Source organism: Penicillium maclennaniae, assembly GCF_028827695.1.
Source record: "Penicillium maclennaniae strain IBT 15551 chromosome Unknown utg000007l:1.0-4884863.0:1.0-4888362.0, whole genome shotgun sequence".
In the NCBI taxonomy this organism is placed as follows: domain Eukaryota; kingdom Fungi; phylum Ascomycota; class Eurotiomycetes; order Eurotiales; family Aspergillaceae; genus Penicillium; species Penicillium maclennaniae.
This window is the reverse complement of record NW_026623219.1, coordinates 1,162,679-1,187,245: the sequence shown is the minus strand read 5'-3', so window position 1 is coordinate 1,187,245 and position 24,567 is coordinate 1,162,679. Positions and strand designations below refer to the sequence as shown.

The window sequence follows — 24,567 nt, the reverse complement described above, 5'->3', positions numbered from 1 at the left end:
CGACAATCAGCGTGATAAGAGCGGATCATCAATACTCCAGTTCCGATCCAAATCAGGGATAGTGTTAGGCGCTAGTCCCAGATAGGCAAGGCCAGCTATACTCCAGAAAACGAAAGGAGATTCAGGGGGAAGGAGCAACGAGCAGCTCACTTCCCTTTCTCCCAAAGGACCCTTGGCCATCTCTCCTCTTTTATCAGGTCATTAACCGAGGGGTTTCTCTTCATTTTCTTCATCTTCACATTCCAGCTCTTAATTCATCATGTCGACAACGGAGACTGCCTCGCCGATTGGCATTGCCAATGTAAGTTATTTCCGATAACCTCCCAACGCGTTTTGAATGCTCCGATGTCTAATCTGTGTTTGGTACATGTAGCTCCCCAACCAGCGGTATGTACCACTCGACGAATCGATCCGAATTGGCAGCGAGGAGCTTTCTGATTGAAGCGGTCTAGACACAAGATTGTTGCAAAGCGGGGTGCGGCTTTTACAATTATGGTGTGTCTGAGCTTGGAATGCCTCGGTCGGGACATCAGCGCTAATGATGCCGTCTACAGGTTGCCGGAGAGTCGGGATTGGGAAAGACTACCTTCATCAACACCCTCTTCTCCACTACCATCAAAAACTACGCCGATCACAAGCGCCGTCACCAGAAGCAAGTCGACCGAACCGTCGAAATCGAGATCACCAAGGCCGAGCTCGAGGAAAAGTTCTTCAAAGGTTCGATATTCAATTCACCCGGGATGTGACGGGCCATATTTGTGTAATGCCTGTGCTGATGTTTTCCGCCGTCAGTCCGTCTTACCGTCATTGATACCCCCGGCTTCGGCGACTATGTCAACAACCGTGATTCGTGGCAACCTATCATCGAGTTCCTGGATGACCAACACGAGTCCTACATGCTCCAGGAGCAGCAGCCCCGCCGTACCGACAAGATTGACATGCGTGTGCACGCTTGCTTGTACTTCATCCGACCCACCGGCCACACCCTCAAGCCCCTCGATATCGAGGTCATGAAGCGTCTGAGCTCTCGCGTTAACTTGATCCCCGTTGTCGCCAAGGCTGACACTCTGAGCCACGCCGACCTGGCCCGCTACAAGGAGAGAGTATGTTGAAATCATGCATGGCTTTGCAATCGGAACCCATGGCTAATGCGTGATCAGATTCGTGCTGTTATTGAGGCCCAGGGCATTAAGATCTACACCCCGCCGATCGAGGAGGACGATGAGCACGCCGCTACCCACGCCCGCAGCCTGATGGCTGCTATGCCATTCGCTGTCATCGGCTCCGAGAAGGATGTCAAGGCCAACGACGGCCGTGTTGTCAAGGGTCGCCAGTACGCCTGGGGTGTAGCTGAGGTGGAGAACGAGGACCACTGTGACTTTAAGAAACTTCGCTCGATCCTGATCCGCACCCATATGCTCGACCTCATTCACACCACCGAGGAGTCTCACTACGAGGCCTACCGTGCCCAGCAGATGGAAACCCGCAAGTTTGGCGAGGCTCGCCCACGCAAGCTGGACAACCCCAAATTCAAGGAGGAAGAGGAGAACCTGCGCAAGCGCTTCACCGAGCAGGTCAAGGTCGAGGAGCAGCGTTTCCGCCAGTGGGAGCAGAAGCTCATTTCCGAGCGCGACAGACTCAACAAGGACCTCGAGGCCACTCATGCTGCGTACGTTGATGCCTGATCTACTTGTTACGCATTGACTTCATATACTTACTGTTCTCTAGAATCAAATCGCTCGAGCAGGAGATCGAGGGTCTCCAGGGCTCCAGCACTCGCAGCCACGGTCGTCGCTAGTATGCTGGATTTTTAAAAAAAGGAGTAGGCGCACTTTGCATGCTCCTTCCTTATTTTCTTCTTTTCGAGTACCCTATGTCTTGCCGTTCACGCGCTTGGGAGGGCGCACCTTCGCCTCGAAGGGCCGGTTCGTTTTGTTCTGTTATATCCATTCACCACAGGTAGCTAGCGATGGTTTCTACATCCTTGATAATAACCCTCCTGTATTATGTAGCGCGCAAAATACAGATCTAATCCCTATTTCATCAAATGTAGCAAGTCAACTTGGGAGGCTGTCGCATAGCAATGAAGTATTATAGTTAGCTCTAGTTCGGCCCCAGTTTGCCCGAGCTCCAAAGTTCCGCACATTATCCACATTCCGGCTTCAACCTCCAACTGCTCCGCTCCTCAGTCAGCTTGACATGCCCTCGAAGAAGTTTCCGACACGGCATCTCCACACTCTGAAGACGCATAGTGGTAAGCTCGGCATCACGCTCTTCCCGGTAACTAGGACTCATCACGTATGACAGGGCCCGTCAATGCCGTGACCTTCTCAAGCTACCCAGGCACCTACGTCCTCACAGGTTCCTCAGACCGCGCCATTCACCTCTCCCGCGCAGTTCCAAGCAATGCGGGAAAACTCTGCGACAGCCGTCGAGACTACATCCCCGATCCAGCGGTACGAAGCCCATGGCTATTCAGTCCTCGACATAGCCGTCGCCGCAGACAATGCGCGCTTTGCCAGCGTAGGAGGTGACCGTCAGGTCTTTCTATGGGATGTTGAGCAGGGTTTGACAATTAAGAGATGGGGCGGGCATAATAGCAGGGTTGAAGCCGTCCAATTTGCCGGAGATGGTGATTCGCTTGTTGTTTCTGGTATGGTCATTGGTCTGCGGCTCAACTCATTTTACTGACCTTTCTTCTTGATTTCAGGTAGTGCAGATACCACAATAAACTTGTGGGACACCAGATCTAATGCCTACAAGCCTATTCAGACCCTCACTGAAGCAAGCGACACCGTTTCTTGTTTGCATGTTCATGGGCCTACCTACTCTATCGCTAGTGGCAGCTATGATGGAAATGTGCGCGTCTACGATGTGCGGACAGGTAAGACGACGGTCGATGTCCTGGCTCATCCGGTAACGAGTATTCGTTGTTCGGCGGATGGCAATGCGCTGCTTGCTTCTACCTTGGATAGCTATATTCGGATGCTCGATCGAGCAGACGGAAAGCTCCTAGCTGCGTTCGGAGGTCCTGTCAAGAATGGCGAGGAGCAGGCCCAGCCTTTCCTCAGCACTAGGCCTAAGCATGTCTATCGGAACCAGGAGCTGCGGGTTCGCTCTGTCTTTGCGCAGAGTGATGCCGTAGTTTTGAGCGGCAGTGAAGCTGCAAAGGAAGATGGGGCCGCGCTTGGCGCTTCTGTTTTTGCGTGGGATGTACTCAGTGGAGAAAATGTTGCTACTGTGCCAATGGGAGAAAAAATTAAGGCTGTGAGCTGCGTGGCTTGGAATGACCAGGGGTACTGGGCAGCTGGGTGCTCAGATGGTAAAAGTATTCTCTCTCTTTTCTATGACATGAATTCTAAATCTTGTCCAGGTACCGTCCGAGTTTTTGGGATGAGCCTACAAGCCATCGCCGCTTCAGAGCGTGGCTGCCGTTCACGCAATTTCCCTGCTGCCTGATGCTTTCATCCATGGTCGATGCCCGGAACCGATGGACTCTTTTCACATCTTTCACATGGAAATCTACCTGCACATTTCCCAAAATGGGGAAACTCTCACTTGTCACTATGGCCACAGTATTGGTATCCCCTGTTGCTTCAACTGTCTACATCATCCGTCCCAGCGAGCTCTCCGTGCAAGGCGGGCACGATCTACCCAAAAATCCCACATTTTTTCCAGGAAAGGGAAGAATTCAACTATTAAGCGACTTCGGCCGTTCCACAGTCTGGAGACTTGTTCAGATGTGAGGACGTTGGTGGACCAGAACGCATATCCCAATCTGGTAACAAGCGTTACTTCGTGTCTGCTGGACAACGGACTGTTGCGACAGAAGTACGCTAGACCGGTCGATAGCGCCGATCGCACGCCTAGCGCAGGCTACGCTAACATACTCATCTATGACGCACAAGGAAGACTCATCGCCAACGCGACTCTGACCAAGCCATTGCCAATGCTGACGGCAAGTTGATGATCCACTGTCTTCATCATCAACACAAGTCAACTCTTTTTGTCTTTGAAGCGGTATAGATATACTTTTGAATCCAGGAGGACTGATTGAAGGCCACATGACCACGTACCAATCCAGTCATGCACATACTCACAGCTATTAGCCTTCTCATGGGCCATGAAATTCGTCGTGTCATATGAATATATTTGAGACTTGTTCCGATAATAACATAACAACCTATTGAGCAATCCGGGCTGGAACGCTAGTAAAGCACACACTTACAAGAAAAACGTGTACTCATACAGAACGTGGGGTGGCGAGCAAACCAAAGGAATCCAAATCATTTTTCCCCCATCAAGCATCAAGCATCAAGCATCCAATTCCAGTCCCTGGATACGGAGAGGAGACCCCTCAGCGACTACCTCCTGCACCTTGTCCGCCTTTTCCGCCTCAAGAGCATCAATTGCTCTCTTGAGTTCATCCTCCCCAACAATGATCGTCCCTGCACGCGCCGTACTCAAGAAACTAATCTCCACCGCATCCGCACCCGCATCCACATCCGGTTTCAAGTGGTGTGTTGTCGGCGGCAACTGCTGAGATTTCGTCTTTCTGTGTCCCAGCGCAAGTCGCGATCCAAAGGTATCGAATAGCGCGGGCACCGAGCCGATGACGCTGCTATCGTTGCTGCCCACAAGACTGCTGTCGCCGCTTGCTGCGGGTGTCGGGTTACCCGCTGAATCAGCAAGACGGCCTGCTACGCCGCAGACGATACCTGATGCCTCGAGAGGGAGGTCACGCAGGTCGAGTATGATGGGGATGAGATATTCCTCTTTAGACCCTAGGAGGAGGCCTGAGCCGTCTTCGTAGTCTTGGGGTGAGCTTGTTGGACGGGCGAAGCGGGGAAGGAGGCGTTTTTCCAACAGAAGCGATGCTGCTGGGTCCAAGGCTGCTAGAGTAAGGGAGAGGAAGCGCGGGTTGTCAACCAGGAGGACGGTTGTCAGTGCATCACGGAGGATGGCCATGGAGCTTTCTTCGCGGTTGTATTGGTGGTGGGCTGCACATTGGACGAGACGAAGGGTGTCATCTACGCATGGGACGATTTGACGTTTGCGAAGGTTCTCAAATGTGCGTGTCTGTAATTCTGAGACGGATGATGGGGGTGGGGTTGCTGGTGGAACGACGTCGCTGAAACGTCGCTCTGAGGTTGGGGACGTAGGGCTGAGCGGGTTGATGAAGGCCGCTGTTGCATTTTCAAATTGGAAGCCCCTGTTCTCCAGTGCTGACACTACGCTTTCCTTGCTGTGCAAGGGCACGATAATGTAGTCGGAGAAATAGGTCGAGATGAAGAAGATAGAAATCCCCGCCATGGCTAGTGGACTGGTGAGTTCCAGTACGCGCTTGCCGGCTTCCAGACCCTGACCCAGGACCTGCATGGCGATGTAATCATTATCGCTGACATCTAGTTGAGAACGGAGGGTGCTGTTGAGCTGGTTGAGCTGGTCAAGTAAGGGTTGGAAGTACTTCTGGACGAGTCGACGAGGACATATTACTGAGACTTCCACCGGAGTAATGGAAACATTTAGGAAAGCGGGTTGCTTGTAGTCGGAACCTTGCTCCGAAGTACCTTCGATATCCTCGAGGATGAGATCGTCTTCCCGCTCTTCATCGAGGGAATATATTTCGTCGAAGATGAGTCTCAGAACCGCCTTGAAAAAATACGGATAGAGGTCCAATGGAATGTGAACCAGCACGAGTCGCTCCTCCTAAAATATATATCTCTTGAATCAATTGAACCATCATTAAATGGGAAATGGCTCCCTGGAATTGCTTCCGAATTAACTCACCAGAAATTGCACCTGGGCATCGATCAGAGTCATAGATTGGTCCATGCTCGAGTTGCGTTCGATATGAGGAATAATTGTGTAGAGAACCAAAGCTATGGAGGACCTGGAATCAAGTGTAGAGTCCTTCGCATGCTCGCACCTTTATTACGCCATTGACGTGATGCCGGAGGCTATGGCAACAGGGCCGAGGGCTAAAAGCTGAGGGCTTAGTGCTGAGCGCGGTACACGGAATATGGCGTCAGGGGAAGTACACGGATCGGAGTGAGTCTAAAAAAGCAAGAAACAAGATCCATCTACCGTGGGGATGGAGTCAGAGAAGAAGAAAAGCTAAAGGTGACGATACAACTATTTCCCCTCACTTGCACCTTTTGGGAAAAAGGGAAAAAAATTCGACTTGTTCGTCCCTGGTTATCGGGTTACCAAATCCCTTCCTGCAACTCTTTATCAGTGACTTGAGTTCTACTTCTCAACTCCCCACTTCCTTATCATGACCTCCGCGCTAGGCGCTCGAGAGAAAAGACGAGTGTCGTGCAGCTGTACCTGAAGACCAATGTGGGGAGGCCATCATCCCCTGTCATCCGTGAAACTACTGCGCGCCTTGGTATAATTTCCCCAATAAGAACCGGGCCTTTTGTCAATTACGTCTTCTTCCCCCGCGTTTGTCTACTTTGATCTACCGGGAAACGCACCGACCATCGGACCTGGTACCAGTTCTGCAGATGCCCTCGAGTCCTCGAGCTGGAGCTATGACAACCGAGAAAATCGTCACGATCTGTCTGTCGGGTCTATGACTCGAAAGGATCAAATGGAGATCTCCCGATAAGAGAGAGAAAAAAAAAGTGAAGTTGGAGTGGAGCCATGGAGCCATGGAGCCATGGCCGTTTGATCCACTGAGTCTTTCCCCCCGATACTGATACGACGATAACCGAGATGATGATGCTCTGCGTCATCCGTGCCCTGTTGGGTTCTCCAGTTCCGCCTCGGGGCGTCTTCAGACTTAATCGGGCGCGCTGAACCTCGAAGAACGAAATTGGTGCTTATGCAAAAGCGTCTGCGTTTGCGTCTCCTTATGCTCATGTTGGTGGTCTCTGATCGGAAATGTGATCTCACCGCTGACCTCACCACGATCGCCACGATCCATGATGAGTACCGCCATCACCTGAAAACGAACACCACAGATCGTTTAGTCGTCCGTTGTCAATGGTCAATGGTCAATCGAGTTTCGACTGAAATCTGATTCTCCAATCAATCCAATTATTAGTGCTCTTGTCTACGATGAACTGAAACCATCACCTGGAATGCGGCCCCTTGCTGGGGCAATTTCCGATGCAAGACCGAAATGGGGGATTCATCTGCATACCGGGCGGTCCTTCTCCTTGGTGGAATGCTTCCTCCAACTCCCAAGCGGTGGACCTAGTCCCGTTTCGGCGTGTTTGTTTTTCTGTGTCCTGATTGTAGACCATGCTGGCATTGCTGGAGACTTGGAACTTGGATCCGGAACCCATCGACACTTACATCCCTAGTGTAGATTCAAATCATGCATGCTGTTAAAGGCAGGATTCCCAATTGCGCGCTCTTGACTTTCTCAAAAATTATAGCCAACCGTCGCCCAACGCCTTCGTTTCATTCGACAACTCTTTCGTTTCGTTGTCGGTTTTTCTATTTTTTCTTTTTCCTCCCTCTTATTTGATAATACCTAGTTTCGGTCATTCAACTCAGATCCCTCGATTCGTTCAGAGCATTTCACTATCTTTCGGATTCGGAGTCGATTGTCACTCGTTATTTGCATGACCTTTCACTATGGGGAAGTTCAATTTCCTTCTTTTGGCGAGCTTAGCCGGCAAACTGGTGGCCGCCAAAGATGTTTTCCTGGATTGGAACATCACCTGGGTCAATGCCTCTCCCGATGGGTTTGAGAGACCTGTCATCGGTATCAATGGCCAATGGCCCTGCCCTCAGATTGATGTGGACCTCGGTGATCGTCTGATCGTCGACGTGTACAATGGTCTGGGCAATCAGTCCACCGGCATCCATTGGCATGGCTTCCACCAGTATGCCACCGGTGTTATGGATGGTTCTAGTGGTGTCACCCAGTGTCCTCTGCCCCCAGGCTCGCACATGCAGTATCACTTCGATGTGAGTAGACCATCGGGCACTTGCAAATGCAATACTAATGTGGTCAGATCAACCAAACTGGAACTTACTGGTATCACTCTCACAACATGGCTCAGTATCCCGATGGCTTCCGCGGCCCTCTGATCGTTCACGACCCCAAAGTGCCTTTCCACTTTGATGATGAGTTCACTATCACGTTGACCGATTGGTACCACCGCCAGATGCCCGACCTGCTCAATGAATACGAGTCAGAGCAGAATGAGGCCGCCGGTGGCCTGGAGCCCGTTCCCAACTCTGCTTTGATCAATGATGCCAGTGACACCAAGATCAAGGTGCTGCCCAACAAGACCTATTTGGTGCATGTTATTTGTACCGGTAACTGGCCTGGTCACGCTTGGGTCTTCGATGGCCACGAGATGACGGTCGTGGAAGTCGATGGAATTTACACCGAGCCTACCCCTGTTGGAGACAAGCTGCTTCGTATTGCCACCGGACAGCGAGTGTCTGTCTTGATACACACCAAGCCCGATGCGAGTCAGAACTTCGCCATTTGGGATACCATGGACATTAACATGATGTTCATCTTTGAGGGTCGTGACATTCCCGCGGGATACAATCCCAACGCCACTGCTTGGCTTGTCTACGACGATGCGAAACCCCTGCCCCCGCCCCCGGTGATCTATGATCTTACTCCCGATCGCTTCATTGATGACGTCTCTTTGGTCCCTCTGGACAAGGAGCCCCTGCTTGAGCCCGTTCAGCACCAGATCATCATCGACACCTATTCCACAGAGATTGATGGAATCAAGCGCTTCACTGTGAACAACAAGACCTATATCCCCCAGAAAGTTCCCACTCTATACACCGCAAACACGATTGGGGCCGAGTTCTCTTCGAACCCCGAGGTGTACGGCCAGGTCAATCCGTTTGTTGTTAAGTACGGAGAGATAGTCGAAATTGTGATCAACAACCACCACAACAACCTGCACCCTTGGCATTTGCACGGTCACCAGTTCCAGGTCCTGCAGAGAACCGAAGTCGACGGTGGCTACTTCACTGGTCTATATAAGAATGTTTCCCATACTCCCATCAGGCGCGATACCATCATGGTTCAAAACCACGGACACGTTGTCATGCGTTTCCGTGCAGACAACCCCGGTGTCTGGCTGCTGCACTGCCACGTCGAATGGCACGTTGAGGCTGGCCTAATGGCCACCATCATCGAGGCTCCTGAGACTTTCCCTCAGTCCGAACATGCCCCTCCTCAGAGCCACTATGACGCCTGCGCTGCCTACCCTGATCCTTCCTACGGTAACGCCGCTGGCAAGGAGGGCCTTGATTTGACCGGTGCCAACACTAATGTTTCCTCTGAGAACTACGGTGCTATGTACCCGCCAGGAAAGTCCAGCGAGGCCTCTGCACCGTCGGCTCAGGAGCCCCAGTCGACTACATCAGCCCCGTCTGCTCCAGCTCCTACTCAGCAGACGCCTCCGCCGCCGGCTCAGGAGCCCCAGTCGACTACATCAGCCCCGTCTGCTCCAGCACCTACTCAGCAGGCACCTCCGCCTCGCCCGACCCTTCAGCAGGCCTCGGCTCCCAAGCCTGTTGTCGGACAAGCTCCTGCTCCTGAGTCTCAGGCTGCACCCAAGCCCTCTGCTCAGCCTGTCGAAGCTGTTCAGCCTGTGACCGAGGCCCAGCCGAGTCACTCTCCCCCTGAACCCGGTACTGCCCTCGGATGACGATGAGTCCATCTACGCTTCTCAGATTGAGTCCAACGGATCTTGGCCCCAGCCTCAAACCGGCCACAACCACGCTCAGGTCGGCGATGGCTCCGATGGCCCGGCTGATATTGCCGACACCCAGGATACTAAGGGTGTCTGGCCCAGCGCCGGTACCGACAAGTCCTACGCACAAGTCGGCGGCAAACCTGGTGAGGAGCCCATTGAGGTTGCCAACATTGACACGAAGTGAGAATCCCCATCGTAATGACTGTTCCATTTGTATACTGACATCCTCTCCAGGGGCTTATGGCCTTCTTCTCAAAGCAACGATCAGTACATCAAGGAGGGCGGTCAGACCTACCACCAGCACGACGATGGGCCCAATGATCTTCCCAATGGCTACGAGTACTGGCAGCAGTATGAGTGAGAGGAGTAGTGCGCTCGCATGTCAAAAGCGCTTGTATATATGCTGCCAGCACCTCATGTCTAATTGACACTAGATAATTTTAATGATAATCTTGATAGTCTTTTCAGAATGGCGATTCTTTTGCATCATTGTGTCTCCATAATGATTAACTTTTCTCTACATTCAAACGTGGTCTTTTGCCAGCCTCTCTCCTTTCCAGTAAATCGTTGTCAAAACACCGCGATGAATTTGTGAGTGGATCATAGTCACGGGACCGATTGACGTCGTCTTCTTTGGCCCAATTTCATAACAAATGATCCCTAGTAGCTTCTATTGGATTGTGCCGACGTAATTGTCTCGCTCATCGGGCTCTCGATGCAACCATCATAGAGCCGTACCTTATGCAAGGAGAGAGCATATCGAATTCATGCAATATATGCCGCATGCGGAAGCTAGGGCTTGCTGCGTACCACCCGATGGTTGAAGCTGCCCCAACTCATCCAACCTTTGACAATGAGATTCACGACGGGAGAGTGCATTGTCCCCAAGGCACAATCAACCATGAGCCCTCATCGGACTCATGGCTGATATCCATCACGCATTGCGTCTCCGACATAGACCATGCCTAGTCGTTCCACTGCATATGCCGCGATCGAGAATCCATCCCCTGGCCGGTTTCGGAAACAGACCAATTTGCCCCTGGTCGCCTATAAGCAATAGTTCCGGCCCCTTGAGTCACCCACTGCATCATTCTTCGCCTATCAGATCACATTTTCGGCCTGGATCACGGACGGAAAGCGCAAGCTACCACAGATCTCCCGCCATCATTGCTCCACCTGCTGTTTTCATACACATCTACATCACAGTCGCGGTCGAAGTCCAAATCCGTCATCCCGTTCTGACGCTAGTCGAAGGGCTAGTCATTTAAGAAAAAGTTCGCATATGACGCTTTCCAAGTGCTTCACACATGCTCCAGCACATCTGAACAGCCATACAAACCTAGCTGCAAGTTTCCAACTATACAACAACTGTACTCATCATGGCACCATGGATGATGGGAGAGAAGTTCAACACCGTCTACCCACACAAAGGGTCCATTAAGGCCCTGTGGGAGACCAAGTGGAAGTTTTGCGTATGTTGTCTTCGAGTCTTGAAGTATACCCAGCAAATCTAATCTCAAAACAGTGCACCAAATCCATCTACCCATTTCACGACGGTGCCTTGGAAGACTTCGAGCCTATCTTCCAGAAGCTAATAGATGTATGTGATCTCCTGTAACCCAGCTTGGCCATCATTCACTGACAACCAAACCAGGACAACATCAACGACGCCTTCTCGGATGCCTACACCAAGGCTTTCATCCCCGTCGTCGATGCTCTGGAACAACAAGCTGAGCGAGCCCTCACAAATAGCCACCTGGGCAGAGCTTCAGACCTCTACCGCCGCGCCGCCGTCGTCCTCCGCATCTCACGCTTCCCCTACGTCAGCCCAGCAAGCAACTCCTCCACCTCCCTGAAGCGTGCCGCCTACGAGCGCCAAAAGAGCGTCTATCTCAAAGCCGCCTCCATCTGGAAGCCTGTGCTCAAGGAAGAGATCATCCCACACACTCACGCCCGCGGCCGCGATGGTGCCCACATCCCAATCTACGTGCGTTTGCCCGAGGAAGCATCTGCCTCCAACCCTGTGCCCGTCGTGCTTCTCATAACTGGTCTGGACGGGTACAGGACTGATAACAGCCAGCGGACCCACGAGATCATTAACCGCGGCTGGGCGACCGTTGTCTGTGAGATCCCCGGTACGGCGGATTGTCCGGCCGACCCTGCGGATCCAGAGAGTGCGGATCGTCTGTGGGACAGTGTGCTGGAGTACATGGGCTCCCGGGCGGAGTTTGATATGCATCGTATTGCTGTCTGGGGCTTGAGTGCTGGTGGGTTCTATGCTATTCGGGCTTCGGCTACGCACTCGCAGAAATTTGCTGGGTGTGTTGCGCATGGCCCTGGTAGTCATCATTTCCTGGGGGAAGAGTGGTTGAGTCGGGTCAATGACCATGAATATCCTTTTGAGTGGGTACAAGGTGCTATTTCTTGGTGTAAGGGAGACTGACAGATTGCAGGATCACGGCTTCTTGGGCTGAAAAGTATGGATATGCTTCCGCTGAAGAGTTTACCAAGAATGCGCAGAAGAAGTTCTCGCTTGTGGAGACGGGTGTTATGGACCAGCCTAACTGTCGTCTGCTGATGCTGAACGTATGTCCGAGGGATCTTGGAGTCTTTGGATTAGTGCTAATATGTTTCACAGGGTGTTGACGATGGTGTCGTCCCTATTGAGGACTCGTTGATCATGTTCAACCACGGTGGTCCCAAGGAAGGCCGTTTCTTCGAGGGCTTGGTGCACATGGGTTACCCTCACAGTCTGCCCGTTGCTTACAAGTGGTTGGAGGAGGTTCTTACTCCCAACAAACAGGAGCTCAAGAACTAGAATCTTGAGATTTGTTTTCGTTTATTACTTACTTACTTCCTACACTCGAGTCTACAGATTGATCCGCTCGCCTGTTCAAATTAAACACAACTCTTGACATATTTGAATATACGTGAAAAAGTAAAACAAGGTAGGAAAGAAAAACCAGGTCCGCGAACTGAACCGGTAAACAATGTAATATCCCCCACCGGAGGTCTTAAACATGGCTCTTACTTCCGAGCCTGCCTCCTTCCACTGGCTCATCTGTGATTTGTTCCATTGAAAGACCTGTATCTAGATCAACTATGCTTCTGTTCGTGCTTATTGTTCAATTTTGCTGGCATAACCATTTTTCCACTGTGCTTTGCACTTCCTGCTCGACTGGTTCGGGTGTCTAACATGTCTGGGACATATTACGTGTATTACGCTATGCTCATACTACGACTTGGCCATGGATCGTACTTTTATTTCAATTGCAAGCCCAACGAGGCTTGTCGTTTTGAGTAACACCGGTGATATCAAAGTGGTGTAAATGGCACCGCCAAAACGCCCGCAATGCATAAAGACAGCCTTGCCTACGCGGCACAGAAAGATATGAACCCAGATTTATCATGATACAGCCCAGCTTAATCCTCTTCGACCCTTGCGCGTTTCGAGCCACGATCATCTTCGCCTGCCTCTTGGATTCCATACCGCTTCTGGCCAGAAGTCACATCGGCGATCATGCTATCAATGCCGAAGGGATCGGCAGTGTCCTTTTCAAATTGAACAGGACCTTGGCGCTCCTGTGAATGAGAAAACCAATTAGTATTGAGACAGACATCTTCCATCTTTCAATCCGCAGTATTACTTACCTCGGCATCAGCGGCTCCTTTGAATCCCTCCTTGGCTCGTCCTAGAACCTCGAACCGGCTAGTCTTCTGGATCTTGCTCATCTCTCCTTCGCCTGCGTCTTCGTCATCGGCATCAGCTTGAGCCCGAGGGCGGTAGATGCTGTTGATGGCGTCCTGCGCGGCGAACAGCGGCTTATCGTAGGGGTTATCTTCATTGAAACCAGAGTGCATGCCACTGGTCTGGTTGAACAGGCGCGAGTCCCACATGGACTCGGAGCTCTGAGTGGGCTTAGCCAAGCCCAGAGCCACCTTTTCAGAAATATCACGGTTCTGCTCGCGGGCCAAGGCCTGAATTTTACGTTCTGTACCCATGCGGGACTGGCGCAGCTGGCGTTCATGTTCTTGTCGTCGCTCCCGACGCTGCTCCGCGCGTTCACGAGCAGCCTCATCCTCGCTCGGGCTCCCGGACCTTGACGAGTATGGTGACACGCTACGGCTTGCGCTCCGAGAATGCGAGCGCGCCCGAGATTCGCCGCGGCTGAGACCAGCGCGGCCTTCGCGGGCTTTTTGTGCCAGCTGCCGGAGATGATCCTCTTTCTGGGCTTTCTCCTTCTCAGCCAGCTTTTGCTGCATCTGAGCACGGAGCTGCACCTCCTCACGGGCGTGGCGATCAGCCGTGAACAATGCCTCGGCAAACTGGGCAAATTTGTCATTGATCGAAACATCCTGCAATCCACGACCATCCGCAGCCAGACGCTTGTCCAGGGGAACAGTATAACCTTTGGGGTTCTTCCAATTCGACACGGGCGGAGGGATCTTCCAAGCTTCCTGATCTTCGGCAGTGAGCTTTCGTGGAGGCGAGTGCATCACCGGAGGGGGGGTGATGGCGGGCCACGGGGAATCTTCTTATGCTTGAACTTCGGCGGCTCCATGGGATCCTGCTGGCGCTCGACAATCTTCATAATGCGATCATTCTTGCGCTCATTATCTCCCATCTGGTTCGCTGGCGTGTATCGGACAAAAGTCGGCTCAGCTCTACTTCCACCTTTGACGTTCTTCGGTTTCTGTGCCTGCACAGCTCCGTCCACCAGACTGGCCAAAGCATTCTTCGTTTTCTCCATCTGCGCGGCAACTTCCTCCTGAGAAGGGCGATCTAGGGAAATCTCTCCCATATCCACCCGCTGGCGGAGCGGAATCAAATCTTTGAACGAAGCATGAACGGTACGGTTATCGGCGTGTCCGCGGCGTGCGATCGCGTCATACTTGACTTTGCCCTCAGCATCGACCTGTACCGCAAGCGCATTCGAGGTCGAAGATTTTCCCTTCCGACCCATGTCGAGGGGATACTGTGCGACTAGAATCTCAGGGAACGCGCCGCCGTCGCCAAAATCTTCGGGGGCTCGCGGTCGCCATCCTGTGCGGTTACCGTAGGGCGGAGGTCCAACTCGCTAATCGATCAAGCTTGGTCAGATTTGTAGCAGCTGTACACAGAAAAGGAACTCACCCGTAAGACGACCTGTGTTTCATCAATCTGGTCGGCGCCCACCACACGCGGACCACGCGGTTGCGCATGTTGTGGCAACTCCTCTTCTTCGCCGGTATATTTGGGTTTGGGGAGGGACTTGAAAAGGCCCGATGCCATAGAAGTCATTGTGAGACTTGATAGCGAGACAAGAGCATTCAAGTTAGGAGGTTGGATGAGAGGAGAAGCTGGGTCGATACTCTTGGCTTTTGCCGACCTGCGTGAGTGGCGGGTTCCGGTCACCGCAGTGCCAAGACTTTCTATATCAAGTCACCTCGACATCTGTCTCTTAGTACTTGTTACTTTACTTTGAACCACAGATATCGTAATTAGGAAACATCTATGTTGCATTCAGATGGTTTTATTCGAGGGGAGAATAATTCACTCGGCGCTTTTGCCAAAATCACGCATGCATATGAGAGTAGGAGTAGAATGTTCAATGTGGCGAAAGCCTACCAAGTAACAAGATGCTGTAAAATTACAAAGGCTAAAGGCCTTCATGGGTATAGATCGCCTCACTCAGAAGTCAAATGGCTGCGCATGGGACAGGAGACACGCTCTTTGTCACCAACCTCCACGTAATGGTTGCGTCCTCGGAATGTGTACCAGATCTTGAGCCGTTTCGGCAAAAGAGGCGCTGGGTCATGGAAACCTATGATTTGGAACTAGACAATTGAAGTTAGAAAAACTGGCCGTAGACGAATATGCATAGTGAAATTAATCTCACCTTTATCGAGTTCTGAGGGATCACTAGCTGGCTGCGGTCAACCAGAGCAGCCACAGGAACAGTCACGTCAATAACCCGAGGCTCACTGAAGCCGTTTTTGGGTTTCTTATCCTTGGGAGGAATGTAACCATACTCGGCCTTTCTGATCACCAACCCATCCTGTGCCTCTTCTCTAGCCTGGCGTCTTTGCACTTGATCGAACATGAGCTCGATCGCCTGCTCGCTCTCTTCCCGCTTCTTGGGAATAAGCTTTTTCAGTTCCTTGTGACGACGTGCCACCGCCTGCCGACGTCTTTTTCTATCGCGCGGGCGGATGAAGCCGAACTCAACCGCACAGTAGGCAATCCACGGGAAGACGGCAGCCAATGCAGCGGCATCATGGTTAGCCTGTTGGGCAGGACATATGACAATGGGAAGCTTGATTCCCTGGCCCAGTCTGTTCCAAGAAACAGTAGCAATGATGCCATGTTGCGTAAGACCGACTCCGAGTGACATCTTGGTGTACTCGCCAACGCGTCGAGTGCCCTTGATACCCCAGCTAATAGACATGTCTGCGTTGAGAACGGTACTGATCTCAAGTCGCACTGCCCGGGGTTCCTCCATTTTGGCCATGGGGAAGTAACCCTCGCCGCTCCATTCTGACCTCACGGGATCATCTGCAGGTTTGCCCGAAAATAAGTTTCGAGAATAGGTCAGTCCGATACCGCCTCCTGCTGGGGTAGCTGTGAGGTATGTTTGCCAGAACTCGGCCGCGCGATCAATTTCCTGTTGCTTCTCCAGTTGCTCGCGCAGTTCGTCATCATCACCATCATCATCGTTGTCCTCGTCGAGTTCAGTCATTCTCGAGGGTTGTTTTGGTTGTGATATCAAGCCAATCTGAACTGTGCTGTCGCTCACTCCAGTATTATAATAGCTTCCAAGACTCATTCCAAGGGATGGGAAAGTCTCTTGGAGAAGCCCGGGCCATTCCATCAATCCGCTAGACCATGTCAGGAATGCAATCTTTCGTTGGGCAACTTGTTTTGTTGCTTGCACATCGAGCGAAGGCAGAGACTCCCATAGTGATCGAGTGATCGTGCTGCTAGCGCTGACGCTGATCGGTTTGATACCGGAAATTGGCTGGAAAGCGTGACCAACAGTCGTCTTCAACGACGGTATGGGAAAAACACCAGCCTCGACACGGACAGTAGAATCTCGAAGGAGTGAGAATGGCTGTCGACTTCAAATACCCTTGGTGCCCATCAAACCCCTCATGTTGGGGGTGACAGTAGCACCAAGGCTAATATTTTGCGCCACTAAAACGTGTGGCAAAGGAACCTAGGAAGTATTAGTGAAAATAAAACCTTTTAATCGTGCTGGAAACATACTAGCTGCTCTTCAGTCGACTTATCTTCATACTCGACTTGCAGCTTTTGCCCGGGACGAGCGAGTTTGCCCGCGATTCCCATGTTGATCGTCATTTCAATGGGGTCTGAGTCATCGTCAAGATCATCTGAGGTAGCCTCCGAGTCCGGCTTCTCAGTCTCACCCTCGTCCTTCGTTCCTTGCGAGAGCGCAGGTAGATGCAGAGGAGTCCTAAAGCTGTAGTTGACGGCATATGTGCTCAAGTTAGCCGATGGGATTTGGAAAGTCACATCTCCATCTTCTTCATCGACTGAAATGGTTGAAGATGCATTGATTCCAAGTGTAATAGTGCCCTGGAGCCGTGAGCGTAAAGTTTAGCAAAGTCCATTCCGTTCATGATATCAAATCAGCAATGCATACCCGGCTCGAAACCAAACTTTCAACAGCCTTGCGCTCGCGCTTCTTCATTGTCTTCAAAAACCACTTTCGAAAGTCATCAGGCGACATCGCCTTAACGCCCAGTTGTTTGGACTGCGCATCCCCTCTTGGACCCATCGCACCGTGTTGACCCCATTCTTGTCGCACAGCCTCTTCTCCCGCAAGGTCATAGACTATGCGCTTCTTGGGGTCGATAAGAACATCGTATGCTTCTTGGATCCTCGTGAAATGCTGCTGAGCGGCCTCTCGGAGGTGCGGTGGTTGCTTGTCCGGGTGGAAGCTGAGGGTCAGGCTGCGGTACGCAGAACGAATATCGGTCTCTTTCGGAGGAGGGTCTGAGGATAGGCCAAGCAAGGCATAGTAATCGAGTGCCTCGGGGTAGTCGGCCATCATGCTATAGTAGCCATCGAGTCCGTCATCCGTGGGGGCGCCAAACTGCTCCGCGGAATCCGACGGGTCATCCGACGGGTCGAAGGGGGACGACATTGAAGCTTGTTGCACTCTGGACTCAATGACTTAGCATTCAACAAGCTCCATGATCTCCGATCGAGTGACGCGCAGTAGTGGGACAAGACAAGGTGGTAGAAATTCGGCCGGAGAAACCTTCCGTGCCTCCGTCTCCGCAGGCCCCGCAGATGAAAGGAATGGAGCCTTCATAGCGCGAACTTATGTGGATCGCACCGGTGAGATCTCTTGATTTAGCTACCAAAGAGAGCTATCTGAGGTCAAGCTCGCCTTTAGAAGACACCTAGCAATTGAAAAGCACAAAGCTAGAGAGATGCCGCTGGAATCACAATCAACATAGGCCTAGGTACTCACTTAGTGCCTGAGGCAGACATCTAGGAGCATCATCGATTAGGGATCCTTCGACTTTTCAATCTTGATTTCTAGGTTAATTCACTCGAAAGATACCATTATAATCATCGGCTGTAATAAAGTGGGATTCACACTAGCTCCGCATGAGCTATGGGCTCACCTGCAATTATTCCTGCCAAGCCGCTATACTTTAACTATACCAGTAGCAGACCATGATCACCAAATGTTAGCTTTGATCAATCAATGAACAGATACATGAGTATCAAGATGCATTCAAACAAGTTGAACGCCCTAATGATCTCACATTGACCAAGCATTAATCCTCGAAAAGTGCGGAGAAGCCAGCAGAGCCTCATCTCGATTAAGCCTAGTCATCCACGGGCCTTCACTTCCAGGCAACCACATCGTAACCTTCGTCTGAATTTAATCCACTATCAGCATCACCATGGACGAAGCCCGCAGAATTGGCCCTCTGGGCAATACCCCTCCAGTATTCAACATCAATCTGTTATTGCCTCCATCTGAGCGCTATGTGGAGCTCGCACGCCTATACCGAGACCGGATGCGAGCTCTGCGAGGCATGTTTGACGAGCTGGTCCAATCCATCTCCTCAAAGATCCCCTTGAAGCTAGTTCACAGGCTTGCCCGCTTATTCCTACGCAAACTCTATACCCACGAAGAAACAGAGGAGCTTCGCGGCATCAGCCGTGTCACAGAAATCGACATGTACCTCCTAATCAGTCTGAACACGGTCCTCGATCTCCTGATGGGCTGTACGAGCGGTGGTGTACGGACCACAGATGGACATGGGACGAGAATGCTCCATTTCCGAACTTTGGATTGGGGAATGGACCCGTTGCGTGACCTGATTGTTCAACTTGAGTTTAGAAGGGGAGACGACCCAACGCTGCTTGCAACGACAGTCACGTACGTTGGATACGTGGGTGTTCTTACGGGCGTAAGGAAGGGTCTTAGTGCTTCGCTGAATTTTCGACCTATTCACGACACATCGAAGAATTTGGCTTTCTATTCTAATCATCTTCTTGTGCTTCTTGGGATGCGACAATCCATATCATCGCTGCTGCGGGAATGTATCTTCACTTTTCCATCTGGGTCGCAGCCCGAGAGTAGAGGATTATCGACACTCGAAGGAATCGTCGCAAATGTTCCCAGTATGCCAACGACGGCTGCCTACTTCATCTTCAGCAATGGGACCACCACAGTGACGATGGAGAAAGATTATCGTACGGCAATCGTGCGCTCCTCGTCATCATTCATTGTCACTACAAACCACGACCAGCAGTCAGAAGCATCACTCAAGGCTATTGCCGAAGACAAAAGACAAAATCATGCAGGTCTAACGTTGGTCTCGGGTGGCATTGAGGCCATGGCGGACTTGATTGAAGACAGCAATGAGAGACGTGACTGCATACAAGCGAAATGGGACAAAAAACTGAAGAAGCATATGCAAGGCCGGGACAGGATTGAAAGGCAGGAAGCAGAGCAAAACCAGGCGCATCAATCTCAAGGAACAAGATCATCACTACGTCTGAGACGGAAAAAGGAAGATGACGCCAAGGTGGAGCGGAGACAGGGCTCTATGTCTCATTCCGATTACAATGGCCTGGCCATCACGCAAAAAGAAGCAATATCGTGGCTCACGACTTACCCAGTTCTGAATGAAGAGACCCATTACGCTGGTATCATGGACCCATGTGAAGGTAGCTTCGTCTGGGTGAAGCGGTACGATCCAAATGAATGGGAGGGTTGATCCGTTCAAATGCCTGCCTTGCCTAGCGCATGGGTCCTGGAATTGAGCTTTCAGGCACTTATAGTACGATTCGTGTATTAATCCTTGTACTTGAGCCGATACTCCGCGGAAGGTGTGAAAGTCGGAAATTCATGATCAACATCGCATCCATGATCCCATAGTAGGTAGTAATACATGCGTGTGCAGCAGACCCTCGTAAGATGGCGGAATATGACAAAAACGTGGCTATGTAGTATAATACAGGGACTAGGAAAACATTGCAACTTCCCGTCCAGAGGCTCTGATCTTGCGGAACTAGTCAAGGCTTATGCAGACCTACTGAAACCAATATCATCACGTCGTTAAAGACCCAAGGAAGCTTGGATAAGTATGTTCCCTCTTGTTCAAATAAAAATTGCATCTGCAATTGTGAATGAAACAAATCAGTGATCCTTCAACCAGACAATACTAGGCTCTGAAAATGCAGTGTCGTCGGTCCGCATGTAGTGTAGAAGGACTTCTCGTGGCAAAGATCCGTAAAATAGATCCTCTTCGAGGGCAATGGGCGAACGAGAAGGTGAGGTATACGAATGGATCTTCGTTTCGAGAGAGGGACCATTCACTGCGAAGCCCATTTTATCCTGCGATCGGATGCGGTCATTGAGACAATCGATCATCGAATCCAGTCGCTTCTGGATGATGTTCGTCACTTCTAGGGAACTGTCCCAGTGGCGTCCGAGAAGCTGGACCATGCCGAGCGCCCCTCTGATGAAAGAGATGCATTCAGGTAGTTCTGCGACTAGGCCAGCCGCGCTCAGCACGTCAACGGCTGACAAAACCGCATAGCCTAAGAACGGGCTCAAGAGTATCAATTTGGGCGATGAAGTCTCCGGGGAAGATCGGGCGGATCGCCTATCATTTGCGAATTGAGCGACCGCAAGAGCGATCCGGAGCGTCTCCACTGCATGATAGCGAGCTCGGTGGATGTACTGGACCAAAAGCTCGGATCGCAGGCCCTGGTATCGAGCGTGCCGATAGAGTTTCAGCAATGTGGCGTGGTAAAACATGTGGATTGAAATGAAGGTGTCCGCTTGCTTGGCCTGGCTAGCTCGCTCCATGTTGATGGCTGAGAATATCAGGTGTTCGGGAATTTGACGAAGCCAGTCTTCGCTTCGGCGGACAATGTTGATGTGAAACTCTTCGGCGAGACGGATATATCCTTCTGTCGGGATGTGGGATAGGCGGAGAATATGGAGGGAGACGTCTCCCCAAATTGAGAGGATTTGAATTAAATATGCCATGGGGCTCAGGGCAGATCGGTCATCTTCCGGTGCGGGGGATTGATTGAGGACGGATTGGAAGAATGGTGCTGTGGTGTATTGTTGTGCCTCGTATATCTCTTCCCGACATGGCAGTCGGATCAATGCCGATTCTGAGGAGATGAATGACGAGGGTGCAGAGAAGAAACTTGATACTCTCTGTATGATTGCTAGTTAGTTACTCTGCACCCCGTTGAAGAAAGTTGAGTTTCTTACATCCAGAACAAAAGCGACCCAGAATGTTCGGCGGCGACACTCAATCAACGCCTGTGGATGCAGTCCATAATCGCGAACCTGGCTGTGGTCCACAACAACACCCCCAGACTCCATATTATATCGCAAGCCTGAGACTGCCCGTCCTGCCGCGCCGATTGAGTCCCAACATCCTACCAAAGACCCAGTAGCATAGTACCACAGACTGAGTATGAGGTGGCTCTGTGCCAGCTGCAAAGACAATGTATGCTGGCTCTTCTGAACGGCGAAGCGCGCAATACGGGAATAATTTCTTAAGGCGATGACTTTACCCGGCCGGTCAGAGAAAATCGAACCAAGAGCCATCATCGAGTAAAGTAGCATCTTATCCTCTGCTGATTTCGTATGGCTCGATTTCAACCACAGAATGAATCGTGCATGCGGAAAGATGTGATACACTCCATCGTTCACGTTTGATAAGTAAGCTCCGATATAATGCATGGTAGTCTCGGGGTCGCTTTCATATGGGTCGATGTTCCAAGAACTCGTAAGCGGGTCATCGGGGTTGATATCCCTTAGCTCACCCAGAATCTCGGTGTACTCGGGGAGTCGATTGGCCTCAATGTGCTCCGGTGCTCGTGTAACCGAATCTTGACCAGCGAAAGGGCGTGGAATCCTGTACATCCGTGATCGATATGCTCTGTCCGCGTCGGCCATTGTCTCGTAGGTGCTTTCTGTTTTTGTTGGTGTGAGCCTGGCCCCCTCAGAATTCGGCGAGTGTCCACTGGTCCCCGGTAACGAAGTTGCGCTGTTCGAGGCTCTTGGCATGTTGTATAAAGGGGAAACGTCCGAATTCGCAAGGCCGGGGGAAAATCCTTCCTTTCCATCGTATTTGCTTGAAGGCCCTGCAGAGTGAGAACCTCTCATAGATGAGCGATTTCCCCGGGGGCTTCAACAGCTTTAGTATTCCTCCTTTGTAGAGACGGGCGGAGAATCAGTACTTACGCACTCTCGAATCTGCACTCACGTCCAGACTTCTGGCATTGATCGCATTTAGGTAGGTTAGGTTGGCATTTGATCTTCTTCTCACGGCAGGTCAGGCACGCTTGTGCGAGTCGCTTTCTCGGCTTGCCAGCCTTAGTAACACCCCAGTTTGCGTTGACAGGTATTCCCTCAATGGCTTTGGGACAGTGCGACCCATCTGCATAGATGTAGCAGATCCCTTCACCATCGATGTATCGCTCGTCCACCACGTGGGGAAGCGTAGTAGATCCGATCGTCCGACTCCCGCTCTCTGGCGACGAAATGTCACTGCTTAGGGCCTTTTCGTGATGGGCAGGACCGTGGAAAGGTGACTGGTTGTGTGGCATGGAGGTTGCCGTCGGATCAATTCGAGTTGCTGGATGGTGCTTAATGTCTTGTGGACTATGCATAGCCACCCGAGACAATGCCGGGAGGCCACTTTGGGGCTGTAGAAAAGATTCTGTGCGAGGTTGAGGTCTGTCTTGTGCCCCGATCGGGGTGATTTGTGATGATAAACTCTGGCCATGATGGCGATAGGGATATGAATGCTCGCGATGGTCCATATTGCGCGCAGATGTCCCGAATGATTGAGGATAGGGAGGAGAGCTCGGGTCGTTGGATGGTGTCAACAATTGCCTGACGGAAGGAAGTTGCTCGGTCTGTTGTCGCTGAGATGCAGACTCCGCTGATACAGGTCCCCTTCCTGGCTCATCATTGTCGCTCTGGCGATTCCGTAGAAATGGGTCTGATCCAAATTGCAAGTTCGCCGGGGTCCGAGGGGGTGGAAGCTGGTATGGGTTATCCCCGGATTCTGATCGATTAGCTGTACACTCCGAGGGCTGTTCCGACAGTTGGCCGTCTCTGGATGGTAACATACGACCGAAGGGTCCAATGTGATAGCCTGACATGACAGGCGTTTGGATAAAGTGTCGATTGTCGCGGATCTTTCAGCAAAAGTCCATTCACATGGCAGCCAAATGACCCGTTCACAAGTAGCCCGTGGGAGTTAGTGTGCTTTGTGATCGCAATAACACTGTCGTAAGAAACAAGTCTATGTGATGTTTGAACCGCAACTTTTTCGGAAGTTGAGAGCGCCGATACTGAGCACAAGAAAGCAGGAGAAAGATCTAGTCAGTAAAGATAACTCAGGTCAGTATTTAAAGCGATGCTCCCCCTCTAGATCAGACATACCGAAACAACCTGCGCTAGGTCTAGCACGGCGGTTGATGTGCTATTGAAGCGGAGCAATATAGATCGGAAAGCCACACTCGATGATTGTGATGTTGTTCCTGGTCGCGATATTCCCAAGGCTCAAAAAGTTCCAGTAAAAATAAGATTGAAATGAATAAATTAGACCAAGGTGTCGCAAAAAATTCTGACAGTCATGGTCTCAGGGTGCATGTTCGTATACCAGGGCCGGCTGCAGGATCCTAGCGATTTGCATAAGTTTTGCAGAGGCGCCCAAGGATGTGACGATAGTCTGAGAACTTGCAAACATCAATTAACCCAACAGATCGCGGAAGACAGGCCGGTACCGCCGGACTAGACAAACAGACAGAGCTAGGAGAGTTCCAACCCAAAATCACGGAAGAATGATAGCGACAGCGATAACAACCTCACAGAGCGTCGAACCATCCAGGCGCGAACTGTCAAAAGGCAAAGGGGTGCGTCAAATAGGCAAATGAATGGAACCGTCCAGATCTTGAAAGGACTCCCAGTGCTTTTGTCCTGATAGTTGCGACGATGATGAAGTCGGAATGAAGGACCCAGGAGCCGATGGTGGCACACGCCTTGACTATACAGGGGAACGTAGCCTGGTCGCAGAAGTCGATCGCCACTGGTCCGTTGTAAGGGGATCCTAGAACCAAAGGCTAAGAAAGCACTCCCCCGCGGTAGATTGGAATAGACTAGAGGGAAAAGACAGCGGTTTGCTCCGTGCGCCTTCACTCCCCTGGTGGATTCGAAAGGCCCAACACTAGACCGGAAAGGAAAATTACTAGAAAGTGGAAAAGGTAGATGTAATCCACCAGCCGAATCGAGAGAATACCAGGAGCACCAAAGAAGGAAGAAAAGAACAAGCCGAGGCCAAGAGGAAAGTGGCGGAGGGGGTCAAC

The 24,567-nt window shown here is 51.4% G+C and overlaps 8 protein-coding genes across 8 annotated transcripts; 4 read left to right on the top strand and 4 right to left on the bottom strand.

Annotated features, from left to right (window-relative positions):
* Window positions 1-259: 259 nt before the first annotated feature.
* Window positions 260-3,459, top strand: aspC (septin CDC12; the record flags this gene model as incomplete). Its single annotated transcript, XM_056969315.1, has 11 exons — window positions 260-301; window positions 374-387; window positions 453-495; window positions 555-717; window positions 793-1,103; window positions 1,161-1,669; window positions 1,729-1,797; window positions 2,190-2,280; window positions 2,362-2,653; window positions 2,711-3,322; window positions 3,374-3,459. 11 exons carry the CDS (start codon window positions 260-262, stop codon window positions 3,457-3,459), a joined length of 2,232 nt encoding a protein of 743 aa, XP_056819347.1.
* Window positions 3,460-4,314: 855 nt separating this feature from the next.
* On the bottom strand, window positions 4,315-5,835 carry N7477_007651 (ACT domain-containing protein; the record flags this gene model as incomplete). Its single annotated transcript, XM_056969314.1, has 2 exons — window positions 4,315-5,709; window positions 5,791-5,835. The coding sequence occupies 2 exons, from the start codon at window positions 5,833-5,835 to the stop codon at window positions 4,315-4,317; spliced, it is 1,440 nt and encodes a 479-aa protein (XP_056819346.1).
* A 1,755-nt stretch (window positions 5,836-7,590) lies between these two features.
* Window positions 7,591-10,053, top strand: abr1 (multicopper oxidase abr1; the record flags this gene model as incomplete). Its single annotated transcript, XM_056969313.1, has 4 exons — window positions 7,591-7,926; window positions 7,974-9,587; window positions 9,652-9,872; window positions 9,927-10,053. The coding sequence occupies 4 exons, from the start codon at window positions 7,591-7,593 to the stop codon at window positions 10,051-10,053; spliced, it is 2,298 nt and encodes a 765-aa protein (XP_056819345.1).
* Window positions 10,054-11,071: 1,018 nt separating this feature from the next.
* ayg1 (heptaketide hydrolyase ayg1) lies at window positions 11,072-12,510 on the top strand (the record flags this gene model as incomplete). Its single annotated transcript, XM_056969312.1, has 5 exons — window positions 11,072-11,164; window positions 11,218-11,292; window positions 11,347-12,095; window positions 12,146-12,278; window positions 12,331-12,510. The coding sequence occupies 5 exons, from the start codon at window positions 11,072-11,074 to the stop codon at window positions 12,508-12,510; spliced, it is 1,230 nt and encodes a 409-aa protein (XP_056819344.1).
* A 605-nt stretch (window positions 12,511-13,115) lies between these two features.
* On the bottom strand, window positions 13,116-14,973 carry N7477_007648 (SKIP/SNW domain-containing protein; the record flags this gene model as incomplete). The annotated part of the gene is made up of 4 exons (XM_056969311.1): window positions 13,116-13,274; window positions 13,344-14,155; window positions 14,218-14,770; window positions 14,827-14,973. 4 exons carry the CDS (start codon window positions 14,971-14,973, stop codon window positions 13,116-13,118), a joined length of 1,671 nt encoding a protein of 556 aa, XP_056819343.1.
* A 386-nt stretch (window positions 14,974-15,359) lies between these two features.
* On the bottom strand, window positions 15,360-17,839 carry N7477_007647 (J domain-containing protein; the record flags this gene model as incomplete). The annotated part of the gene is made up of 5 exons (XM_056969310.1): window positions 15,360-15,509; window positions 15,572-16,764; window positions 16,819-16,888; window positions 16,939-17,268; window positions 17,336-17,839. 5 exons carry the CDS (start codon window positions 17,837-17,839, stop codon window positions 15,360-15,362), a joined length of 2,247 nt encoding a protein of 748 aa, XP_056819342.1.
* Window positions 17,840-18,614: 775 nt separating this feature from the next.
* N7477_007646 (uncharacterized protein) lies at window positions 18,615-19,940 on the top strand (the record flags this gene model as incomplete). Its single annotated transcript, XM_056969309.1, has 1 exon — window positions 18,615-19,940. One exon carries the CDS (start codon window positions 18,615-18,617, stop codon window positions 19,938-19,940), a length of 1,326 nt encoding a protein of 441 aa, XP_056819341.1.
* A 422-nt stretch (window positions 19,941-20,362) lies between these two features.
* On the bottom strand, window positions 20,363-23,361 carry N7477_007645 (Zn(II)2Cys6 transcription factor; the record flags this gene model as incomplete). Its single annotated transcript, XM_056969308.1, has 3 exons — window positions 20,363-21,397; window positions 21,455-22,379; window positions 22,436-23,361. 3 exons carry the CDS (start codon window positions 23,359-23,361, stop codon window positions 20,363-20,365), a joined length of 2,886 nt encoding a protein of 961 aa, XP_056819340.1.
* Between the last annotated feature and the right edge of the window lie 1,206 nt (window positions 23,362-24,567).